The following is a 12,931-nucleotide window of genomic DNA, read 5'->3' on the forward strand; positions in this document are numbered from 1 at the left end:
TTATTTATTTGACAGAGACTACAAGTAGGCAGAGAGGCAGGCAAAGAAAGAGGGGCAAGCAGACTCACTGCCGAGCAGAGCACCCGATGTGGGGCTTGATCCCAGGACCCTGAGACCATGACCTGAGCTGAAGGCAGAGGATTAACCCACTGAGCCACCCACGCGCCCCCTGAAAGCATCTTTTAAAGAGGAATAAGAAATTATGGAACACACACTGTTATGGAACACACACTGAAACAGCAAGACCAAGCAGTTGTAGAAAGGAGCTAGTTAGAAATCTAGGAAATAAATGATAGTTATTGTAATAAAAATTGATTAAATTCTACATTGGACACAAAGATAGAATTGCTAAATTAGAAGAGGTTTTTAGGACTTCACTTAAACTTTTTAAAGCATTCATTGAATGAATGTCAGGCATCACTGCATTTAGTTTGTATGTATAAAATACACACACACACACATACACACACACACCTCAGTTAATCCTCATAATTATCCTATTTATTAACTTAATATATATTGTGTCTACTGTATATGCCAGCCATTGTATTATTTATTTGTTACTGCACACAGATTACCACCACACTGAGTGGCTAAAAATAGCTGACACTCATGATGTCACACAGCTTTTGTAGATCGGGAATCTGGAAGCTGTTTGGCCACAAAGTTTTGGGCCAGGGTCTCTAAGAAGGTTGCAGTCATCTCAGAGCTTGACTGCAGCTGGAGGTCCAGCTTCCAGACTTACACACACGGCTGTCAGCAGACTTCCTTGTTAGTTGTTGGCCAGAGGCCTCTGTGGCTCTCTACGTGGGCTTCTCCGTAGGCTTTCCATGTGTCCTTTTGACATGGCAGCTGGCTTTTCCTGAGTGAGCAGCAGGGGAAGGTAGAACCAGGAGGAGCCATAGCCCTTTTATAACTGTATTAGAGTTCTCCAAAGAAACAGAGATAAGAGGGTGTGTGTGTAGCTTTATTCTGAGGAACTGGAGACTGGCAAGTAAGAAGGCCCACAGGGTGAGTGAGCAAACCGGAGTTGCAGGAGAGCTAATATTCTCAGTCTGAAGGTTGGCAAACTTGAGACCCAGGAAGAGTTGATGTTTCAGTGTCGATCTGAAGTCAGGAATAAGCTGATGCCCCGGTCGAAGGCCATCAGGCAGGAAGAATTCTCTTAACATGGAGGACAGGAGGACAGCCAGCCTTTTGTTCTGTCTACTGATTGGAATGTTAATCTCATCCCAAACCATCCTCTCAGAAACACCCAGAATAATGTTTGACTGAATACCTGGGTACCCTGTCGCCCTGTCAAGTTGACGTGTTAACCATCACAATGACCTAACATACCATCACTCCTGCTATGTTCTTTTGGTTGGAAGTAAGTCACTAAGCCCAGCACCCTCTTACAGGAGAAGAACTAAGCTCCATTTCTGGAAGGAAAAAGTATGGAATAGTTTGTGGACATATTTTTTAAACTACTCTAGGCACTGGGCTTGGGAGATTCCAGTGTTCATTAGTAGGAGTTCCAGAAGGAAAAAAAGAAGAAACAAATGATAGAGAAGCAATATGTGAAGAGAAAGTTATTAAGAATCTTCATCTTCTATAATGAAAGATACAAATCTTTGAATCAGATGTTCACTCAGGAAACCAAAACAGAATAAGTGAAAATAAATCTTTAGATACATTGTGATGAAATTGCAAAATATGAGATAAAGGTCTTATTACCTGCAGAGGAAGGGAATTAGAGTGACAGTAAACTTATCAAAATAATAGAGGCTAATAGGAATGGAGTAACACTTTCAAAGTGATGGAAGAAGGTAGCTGTCATCCTAAAATTTTTTGCCTAGCTAAATTTTCATTCAATTTTAGTATATGTGCTGCCGAAGCGAGCACTAAATTTTCATTCAAGACTGAGAGAAAATGTAAAGACTAAATAAGGACGGGGTGCCTGGGTGGCACAGTGGGTTAAGCCGCTGCCTTCGGCTCAGGTCATGATCTCAGGGTCCTGGGATCGAGTCCCACATTGGGCTGTCTACTCAGCAGGGAGCCTGCTTCCTCCTCTCTCTCTGCCTGCCTCTCTGCCTACTTGTGCTCTCTGTCAAATAAATAAATAAAATCTTAAAAAAAAAAAAAAGACTAAATAAGGTATTTAACTTTCTCTGACTCACATTCCTTATCTGTTAATAAGTGGGACTAGGAGCACCTGGGTGGTTCAGTCCATTAACATCTGACTGGCTCAGGTCAAGATCACAGGGGTTTGGCTCCCTGCTCAGCGGGGAGTCTGCTTGTACCTCTTCCTCTGCCCCCCCCCCCCGCCCCCGCTCATGCTCTCTCTTTCTCTCAAATAAATAAAATCTTTATACATAAGTAAATAAATGGGAATAATATTATCTACCTTATAGGTTATTATCTGCTGTGTTTACTATCAGTAAATCCCAAGTGTCTATACAGTGGGTAACACAGAGTAGACATTGAATAAATGTTTATTAAGTGAGTAAATGAGTGTATGGGGATGTTGTGAGGACTAATATATATAATTTTTAGCAGTACCTGACGTGTTAATAATTACTCTATAAATGTGTGTTGTTGTTAAGATTCTACCAAAGATTTTTCTAAAAAAACTATTAAAGGTTTTTTTTTTAATTTATTTATTTGACAGACAGAAATCACAAGTAGGCAGAGAGGCAGGCAGAGAGAGAGGGGGAGGCAGGCTCCCTGCTGAGCAGAGAGCCCAATGCGGGGCTCGATCCCAGGACCCTGAGATCATGACCTGAGCTGAAGGCAGAGGCTTTAACCCACTGAGCCACCCAGGTGCCCCCTAAAAAAACTATTAATGATATCCTTCAACAAGAAGAAAAGTTCAGTGAGAAGTCATCAGATATAATCAACAGTTATGACACAGAAATTGATAAACTGCCAATAAGTTAAATACAGTTGACACTTGAAGAACTTGGGTCAACTTGTGAGCAGATATTTTTTAATAAATATAGTTCTATATGTTTTTCAATAAATACAGTACTCTATTTTTCAGTAAATATAGTACTCTACATGCATTTTCTCTTCCTTGTGATTTTCTTAATAATGTTTTCCTATGTCTAGCTTGCTTTATTATAAAAATACAGTATATAGTACAGCATATAAAATGTGTGTTTAACTGAGTATGTTTTGGTACAGCTTCCAGTTAACTGTAGGCTAGTAGTAGTTAAGACTTGAGGGAGTCAAAAAATATACTTAAGAATTTTTGACTGTGCAGAAGTCAGCACCCTTAATGCTGATATTCTTCAAGGATCATCTATAATGACCATTGAGGAAGGAAAAAAGAAAAACTGATCTTTCTGTAGTACTTTTAAAAAGGTAAACTAAAATCTTTAAGGTGATTCAGAAATTCATTGGAGAGAGCAAAGGACTGGGAACAGTTAAGAGTTTTGAAAAATGAGGAAAAGGTGTTTGCCTTACCACCTTTATAGACGTATTACAAAGTATAATAATTTAGACTAAAGTGTTAGTGCAGGGAGAGGCAAATAGACAAGAGGAAGAAAATGATCTAGAAATTGACTCATACATTTACAGAAACTTGAAATATAACAGAAGACACCACAAATAGGTAAATAAGATAGAATCTTCAGTAAGTTGAACCAGGAAAAGTGGTTATTCTTAAGGAAAAAAATGAAGTTTTATATCTTGCCATGTATAAAAATCCATTACAGTTTGGTTAAAAACCTAAGTGTAAAGAAAAACTTCAATGTCGTTATTTAAAAAGAAGAATATTCTTCCTTGGATAAAGAGGGACTCAACTGACTGAGCCACCCAGGTGCCCCTCAAAAAGGTACTCTTTAGAAAAGAGAACAAAATACAAACATAAAGGAGAAAGATTGATGTGACTCTATTAAAATTTAAAATTTCATGTCTCATGGGCACCCAGGTGGCTCAGTTGGCTCAGGTCATGATCCTTGGGTCCTGGGATTGAGTCCCACATCAGGCTCCCCCTGCTCAGTGGGGAGTCTGCTTCTCTTTCTCCTTCCCCTGCTTGTGCTCTCTCTCTCTCTCTGTCAAATAAATAAAGTATTTAAAAAAAAGAAAATTCATGTCTCAGAATCTTCTATAAACAAAGCAGAAGACAAGTCTCATATTTAGAGAAGATATTTGTAATGGATATAGCTAACAAAGATTGGTATCCAGCATAGAAAAAAAGTTCTTACAAGTCAAGAAGGAAGAAATAACCTAATGGAAAAAATCAGCAAAGGATATGATTAAGCAATTTATGGGTCAGGAAATATGAGTGGCCCATTAACATGGGAAAAGATCTTCAACCTCACTAGTAATCATACGAATGCATATTATGCCATTCCGTGCTCATCAGATAGCGGACGTTAAAAAGGATGAAAAGACTGTGTTGGCAAAGATGTGGGAACCCAGTACTCTTTTATTGCTGATGGTAGCATTAATTGATGCAGGCACTTGGGAAGACTATTTTGCAAAATCTAATATAGTCAAAGCATACAAAAAATCTAGAAATTCTTTCTCTGGTATGTGCTCTAGAGAAAAACTCTTCTAGAAAATGTACAAGGAAGCATGTATAAGAATGGTTATTTTAACATTCTTCATTATGCTAAAACTTACAAACTAAATATTCATTAAATGAGAGTATATGTTGTAATATATTTACATAACGAAATAGGATACAGCAGTTAAAAAGTCAGTGAACTAAAGCTGTATCAACATGAACAAATTACTCACAAGCACTTTTGAGGAAGATGCAAAAGTATATGCATATTTATATAACATCCTTTATATGAAAACCATGTAAACAATATTCTGTTTATGAATCCATAATGTATAATATCATAATTTTTAAGCATGTTTGTAAACACCAAGTCATGGTAAAGGTTACTTCTAAGGAAGTAGTGAATGGTTGGAGGGATTCATAAATACAGAAGAGTAAGCAAAGAAAGCAAAATGTTAAGATTTGGTAAATCTGAGTTGCAGCTACATGGGTATTCATTATCTTGGATTCTGTACTTGTCTATATACCTGATATTTACCATTGTAATAGTTTAAAACAAATTACCAGCAAGTTCCTTGAACGAAATGAGTGTATTTTTTTTTTAAATGATTTCTAATCCGTGAAAATATGTGGATTTCTCTCTAAAAATTCTCTATTATGTTCTGGATCTTGCTCGTGGGAAAATCTTTCAAACAACCTTATCATAAGGATCTGGTTTTTTTTTTTTTTTTGAAGATGTTATTTATTTTTTTGACAGAGACAGAGAGGGAATACAAGCAGAGGGAGTGGGAGAGGGAGAAGCAGGCTTCCCCATGAACAGAGAGCCTGATGTGGGGCTCCATCCTAGGACTCTGGGATCATGACCTGAGCCAAAGGCAGATGCTTAATGACTGAACCACCTAGGTGCCCCAGGATCTGGTATTTTACAAAACAAACCTAATGACGTTTTCCCATCTATTAGTAAGTTAAAATAGCTAACTACTATAAAGAATCTGAAAATTAACTAATCTTCATAGAGCTCTTCTAATGCCAGCCTTCTGAAAGCAACATGGGATTGTCTTATAAATATAAGTGGTCTTGAAACTTAAACATAAAATTGTAAAATCAACATAAACTTTTTTTTTCTTTTTTGCTTAAATTTAAAGAAATATCCGACAGTGACACAATTAGTCTTAAGTCTAGTTTTGTTCTGGGCCTATTATTTTATTTTTGCCTTATCTAAGTTTATTTTATCTGAAATAGTTATTATTTTCTCAATGAGAATCTTATCTGGGGGTGAATTCATGTTTTGTGTTGCCATTGACACATTCTTTATCCTTTCCCTGACTGACACTTTTCTGAACACTTGTCATTTAACTAGATAGGATTGAGTTAAAATGTATGGAAAGAAATTTTGCCACATAAGTTTGAGTACGTTTTTTTTTCCCCTTAATTTATGGAATTAAAAAAACCCTAGATTTCCAGTGAAATTTGAATGCTTTGCATTATTTGTTTCTTTAATGTTTCATGGCAGGCATTTCATCAAACAGTTAGGACTAGAGAGATCTTAGGTCCCGTGCTTGTGTAGCAGTCCGGCATACCTTTGGGTTTCTTTGGTGGTGAGACCGTTTTCATTGCACCGAATAAATGGGCGTAAATGGCAGGAACATGACTAGAAAGTGCACATTATATATGTTCCAGTCAGCATGTTGCTAGTGACAGGTGCTCGATGGTTGTTGGTATCGTTGTCAGCAGAGAGAATCCTTTGACATTAAAGTCACTGGCTCGATCCTGATTTGGGGTGACTCTATTGGCAGCTCCATCAGGCGGCCGCTGATCAGTGAATGTCAGAGCTGCCGCGGTTCTTGAGAGTGTCACCAGCCCTCTCTGGGTTTTGGCTTTTTTTTTCCCCCCCTTTTTTTTTTTTTTTTGAGGGAGGGGCTGTTTAGCTTGTCTTCTTGTTCAGTCTTAACCAGACTTTCCAATTGCTTACCTTTGGGAGATGGGCCGAGAGGTCACAGGGAATATAGGTATCAGTAGGACATGCAAAACCATATATGAAATGGGGACTCACATGGAAACTGGTAATGATTACCTTGACTTCAAGCCAATCAATGGTGGGAGCACCTGGGGACTCATTAAATGGTATTTGTGGTGTCTGTAACCTGGGTTGTGAGCTCTGTTTCAAGAAAAGCAGTGACAGCCTCTAATGTCTAATTGACCTCTTCTCTTTGTTTCACTTTCTCTCACTTTCCATATTTGCCGCCAATGCTGTCCCCGATGGCAGCAAACAGCGCTGCTCAGCATTTTGAACTTCTGTTCGGAGCTTCAGCACCTGAGCTTGGGCAGCTGTGTAATGGTGAGTATTTGAAAATTCTTTCTCCTCCCTCGCTTGTTCTCTTTCTCTTCCCGTGGGCTAATGGCATCCTGACCCGCCCACTCCACACGCACCTGCAGCTTTTCAGATTTATGGTGAACTACGGTGTCCCCCGCTTTCAAACATTTTTCTTAAATTGGAGAGTATGTCTTCGAAACATTGACACTATTTATCTATGAGAGCAAGGGAAGAAGTGTACGTGGTTGAAAAGAGTTTGGTTCTGCCTCAAGCCAGATGTTATTTCAGAGAAGCTATTTACCTCTCTGGATCGCTTTACAAAATAAGAGATCAGTCATACCCAATGCCACTAGTGCAGTAAGTTTCTCACAAAGCTAATTTTAGTTTTAAGTTCTGAAATTATTTCCTGGAAATGCTAATGATTTAGGTAGGTTTTTTTGTTGTTGTTGTTTTGTTTTGTTTGTTTTGGCTGTTGTTTTTGGTGTGTGTTTGTTTTATTGTCCTTATTGGTTAAGAGAAAAAAGATGGGCACCCTATGTTAGAACTCAGATTCTTTTGAAATGTTACGGGTCCATTAAATCCAAAAGCATAAGGACTATTAGACTAGACTGTCTTTAAAGTCCTTCCAGATTTAAAATTATGATTTTATGTGCCACTGAAAGATTTCATGGAATGAGTTACATTTTTTCCATCTGAGTAATGTGGCTTATGAATACTACTGAGACTCCAACGACAGTAGTGTTTGTGTTTGTGTGCACACTCAGAGCAAGTGCATCTCCCAAGACAACTGACTGCGGAGCAGTCCATCACTCTTTACTTTCTATACCTCCCGCTTGCAAAACAGATGCAGGAGATTCCGAACCATTCCAGTTTTGTGTCCACTTACTAGGAAGACCTGAGTTATTAGCAGGATGGTTACAAGATCAGAGAAGTTCTCCTGGGGTCCTATGCTTGGATTCAATCTGAAAGAAATCCTATGTGAATACCTTTTAGAGCTCAATGATGGCTTCAGAGCTGCCTCAAGATTTGGCAGTATAGGTTAGAGAGGCCTGTTATGGCCACTTGTCTATGTCCATATCCCCATGTGAGAGCCATCCGGGTGGTGAGGCCTGATTAAACCCCACGTATGGGCTCTGACTGACCCCGGTCTCTGGAAACAATCTTGGGAGCCCACTAACACAGTTTTAGGCTTTCCTTACTTTTGATCAAATATTTACCTTAGTAAACCATTCCATGGGCTTCTCTTGAGTCCCTCTGAAGACACTTCTAGATAGGCCCAATGACATGTGATGGCTCTGTCTGTGACAACAGACCAGCTACTTACTGCCACTTGGCTCTTTGCTTGTGGCTAGCCTGTCATCTTTAGACTGGTAAGTGCCCTGTTTAATCTTGGCTAGAGGTACTTTTTTCTGCCTGTTAACTTGCCTCCCCTTAAACTGGAGCAACATCCTCTAGAAAAGCAGGCCTCTGACCACAGACACGTTAGATTAGGAATTGTATACGTTTGTCAGTAGAATGAGGTGTGTTTTAAGTCTGCATTTGCAAGTTGACCCAGGGAATATTAGTCCTGAAAGATACTCAGTTAAGGAATTGGGGGACAGTGTATTGGGGAAGAGTGACATAGAGATTCCTGGCCAAAATTAGGAAGTGATGCTACTCTCTCTTCCTCCTGGAGCTTTCAGTGGTATGTCCTGCAACAAAGAAAGTGTGTGCCTTTCCATAAGCCTTTGTTTTCCAACTTTACCTGACCACCGAACCCACAGTTCCATATTAAGTGATATACTGTAGAAAATGCTCCTTAAAGCATGACTTTTCTTAGGCATTATGATAAATGGACTATTTATATTTATTCAATTTTTTAAAAAGATTTATTAATTTGAGAGAGAGAGAGAGCATGAGCAAGGCTGGGAGAAGCAGAAGGAGAGGGAGAAACAACTTTCGCAGACCCCATGCTCAGTGTGGAGTCCAGCACGGGGCTCAGACCCACGACCTTGAGATGAAACCAAGAGTCGGATGCTTAACCGACTGTGCCACCCAGGCACCCCAGGAGGCTATTTTTAAATTAAAGTATGTAGTCTTCAGTAAAATATGGTTGCTGTTGATATTTGTATTCTGGGAAATTAAGTTTTAAGGACTTGACATTGAAGTTCAGAAATACTACTAATACTGCTGGTCCCGTTACTGATGTTGTGGCTGAAACATTCGCACCTGTCATAGAAATACTGTTCGTGCTTCACAGCAGGTCCAGGGGTCACCAGAACAGTAACACGGACGGATCTTTGTTGACACTTTAATACCATGTTTATTTCAGTTTCTTTCTGTCAACTGACCAGAGGACAAGATGACCGATTTCAGTTTTGACCATCAAAATAATAACAATCAGAATCATGGGTTTTAGAAAGTTTTAAAGTTACTTCTTTGTAAAGAAGTTAATTGACTGCAGTAATTTTCAAAGCTACAGGTTTGTATAGTTCAGGTACACTTACTTAAGTAGTTATATTGCCCCCCGCCCAAGCCTGTTTCTCATGGTCTCCTGCATGATTCTCCCACACACAGTTCCAAAGACCAGAACCTTCAAAATCATCATGACTACACCTAAGCCATCAGGCCTTAGTTCAGACTCAAAACATATCCCCAGATCTGTCCATTTCTCCAGTTCCACTGCTGTAAGCTTAATCCAAGCCTTTGTCTCTACACGCTCATGCAACTGAGCTTCCTCTCTCTTCTTACCCACCATAGACCATCCTCCAGACAGAAGCCAGAGGAATTTTTCTTTTAATGTAGATCATATTTGTTTCAAACCCTCCATTGATTCCTTGGCTTAATGGCCTGACCCCTGCATAGCTGTCGCCTTCGCGGTCTCTCTCCTTACTCCCCTTGGGTCTCGTCACTCACCTTGGGCCACACCGGGTCCTACATCTGTTCCTTGAATGCAATGGGTTCATTCCTGGAAATCCAGCAGTCACCAGTCCCTCGCTCCCTCCTTCCCTCCTCGCTACCTTCTTCCCTCCGTCCACCACACCGTATACCGAGCACTGGACAGACGGATCTCCCTATTTTATTATTTTCACACCACTTTTCACTCTCTGAATTTATTTGGCTCATTTGTCTGTACGGTCTTTTCCCAAAAATGTGAACAAAGTCTTTGTATTCCGGTTCCCTGTTGTTCTAGCCTCAGTGATGCTGGCACATGGTAGTTGAAAAAAGAAATAAATGAATGAACAAAAGGAAATAATAATTGGAAGTGGTAGCTCTTTTGTTTCCTTTTGACTTCTGGTGATCATTTTGGTACCTGATTCTAAAACAAATGGAAGTCTTAAAAGAAACCTGTTGAAACAAACATTATTAAGGTGTATGAAGCCCGTGAACTGAAATGTTTAATCCTCGTCTGGTCAGGGAGTAGCCTGTGATCAGGAAGTAAACTAGTGGACACCTGCAGTAAGTGACACTAGCATATGATGATCTAAGTTATTTTTGTGCTGTATATCCAGTCCCCAAATACCTCATTTGACTCCACGCCAGTATCATTATTAGTACTCTCAGCAGATTCACATACTATTTCAGAGCCTGGCGAAGTGCACAGCTTTGTCGGGGCGATCTTCTCTACCCACCAAAGCTGATGAATTATGTATAAAAGAGAAGAAACTAGGCCCCGTCGATGAGAAGCGGCAGCGAGGTCAGAATGGAAGGCATTCAGAACAACACAAAATCCTCACATTCTTTATGAGGGTTTCATACTGTTTTGGGATTTCATTCATGAAGTCCCCTGTCTGGAGTTCTGTTAAATGGATTTTTAAGTAGGTGATGGTTCTTGCTGTTTCATGAGACAGTGGCAGATCCATGAGACGAGTGGGTAGATCGGTATTATCAAGAACGTGGGTCTGTTTACATGGAAGCAGACAATAGATGATTAATACTGTTTTAACTTAAATAAGAAGAGTGTTTTAACTCGCTCTACACAGTTTGTATTTCTGAGCACAGCACGTCAGAGACTGGAATGATTTGCTTTCCAGATTGAAGACTATGACGTGATAGCCAGCATGATAGGAGCCAAGTGTAAAAAACTCCGAACACTGGACCTGTGGAGATGTAAGAACATCACCGAGAACGGGATTGCGGAGCTGGCGTCCGGCTGCCCGCTTCTGGAGGAGCTCGACCTGGGCTGGTGCCCCACGCTGCAGAGCAGCACCGGGTGCTTCGCCAGACTGGCGCGCCAGCTCCCCAACTTGCAAAAACTCTTCCTCACCGCTAACAGGTCCGTGTGCGACACAGACATCGAAGAGCTGGCGTGTAATTGTAGCAGATTACGGCAACTGGACATATTAGGTAAGGGTGCGTAGAGAGATTTGTTTTAAAGCCTTGACATGACTTGTTGCAAGGAAAGAGAAAAAACAAAAAACACTTCGTGGATACAGTAAAATGTTGTCCTGATAAGGCTGCTTGGTCCGAGGAGGTGCAAGATAGGCTAACTGATACCGAGAATAATGGGTAAAAGAGTAAGGAAAATAACAGAATTTTGTAGTTGAATCTAGCAGAAAGCTCCTTTAAACAAACACTAATTCTTGGTCTAGTAAGAAGAGTGAAAATTTATATGAGCTATGTTCTCCATTTTTATTAAAGACAGAGAAGAAATTAATCCATTTTTATAATGAATTATACACACACACACACACACAATTCTTGATGATAAACTCGTTATTAAGGAATATTGCCAAATCTTCATTCCTGATCATTCTAGATTTTAGGAATAGTTCTGCCCCAGTGAAGATCTGTTGAAAAACCCTTCCCAGTTCTGGGATTCCTTGTGTCCTTACTGCAGTCCGTCAGCGGGAGCCCTGTGAGGTGTTGCTGGCAACACCAGACTTACAATTGCCCCTACAGTTGGTGCTCTGGGACTCTTATAGCACTCGTACTGTGTTCTCTAATAATCTGTGAGTATTTGTAGGTTAGCCCATGGAGTGCTAATTATATCCTTTTCCGTTTATTAAACATTCAACAACAGGAAAACCTGAAGATTTTCAGCTTCTGAGTTTGGTTTCCTTGAAAACTCACAGTCCAGGTTGCATGTTACTTATTCAAGCTACTTTTAGACAGAAATTCTTGCCTAAAAATTTAGGAAGAAATTCTTGCCTATTGCATGTACATTTTGGGCTAGCTACTTCATCTATGTTGTATTTCTTTATTCTTTCTAGCTCAGAGAATCGGCTATCATTGTTTTTTATAGAAGGGGGACTGGAGCCCAGCAATTAGTATATGGCAGAACAGTGGTTCAAATGCCAAGTTTTGGGCCCCAGCATAGTGAGCACTTTTTTTCCATCCCACCACACCTGCTTTTCTTTGCTTCTTTCTTTTCCTTCCTACCTACGTTCCACCTTGAATTAGTCTGGACCTTTTGTCAGAGAAGTATTTGGGGAAGTTCAAGAACATGAGAGAGAATGAGGAGCAGTGGCCAGGGCCATTAAAATTGGATTGCTAATCACATTAGGCTTTGCTTCAGAGGATTGGTGGTATTGTTGGTTAATACCTGTCTTTCAACCCTCCCCCTCAAAACCTCATACAGCAGAGATGAAGAGTAGCCAGTGTCTGAAAGAGATGCTACAAAACCATAAAGATAGTCGGTAACACTGATCTAAAACAAAAAGCACAGTTGTGGTGAACAATGGGGTAGGTGGTCCAATGACCTAACTTTGGCCAACAAATGGATGAATTACTTGACAGAGACATAGAAGAAAAATAGGTAAGAAGTATAATGGCTTCTTTTTGAAAACATTTGTAACTTTCCTAAATGTAAGAGCAAGGAAGTATGGAAGGTTCCAGTCCAAGATGGCAACATAGGAATACCCTGAACTTACCTCCATGGAACGCACCCATTTATGCCTGTTTATAGAACAGTTCATCCTGCAGAAGAGCTGAAGGCTGACTGAACATCTTCTGCAGGTGGGAGATAGAACAGCAACAATAATTGAAACACAGTAACGGAAGGAACCCCCCCGCCCCCAGCCCTGACAATGCCAACAGCAGTGGTGGGGGAGAGTACTGAGGGATGGGGACCAGATCTCTCTGTCCTTGGGCAGAAAAAGAAAGCCTCAGTATAGAAGAGCAACTAGCATACAAAAGAGACA

The 12,931-nt window shown here is 40.2% G+C and overlaps 1 protein-coding gene across 1 annotated transcript in view; it reads left to right on the top strand.

Moving 5' to 3' along the window:
- Positions 1 to 12,931, top strand: part of FBXL4 (F-box and leucine rich repeat protein 4) — a 79,394-nt gene that overhangs the window by 57,526 nt on the left and 8,937 nt on the right. The window contains exons 7-8 of the mRNA XM_082731670.1: positions 6,762 to 6,833; positions 10,823 to 11,135. Of these exons, the coding sequence (XP_082587796.1) occupies positions 6,762 to 6,833; positions 10,823 to 11,135 (385 nt within the window). The remainder of the gene's footprint in view (positions 1 to 6,761; positions 6,834 to 10,822; positions 11,136 to 12,931) is intronic.

Source organism: Mustela nivalis, assembly GCF_964662115.1.
Source record: "Mustela nivalis genome assembly, chromosome: 5".
Taxonomy (NCBI): Eukaryota; Metazoa; Chordata; class Mammalia; order Carnivora; family Mustelidae; genus Mustela; species Mustela nivalis.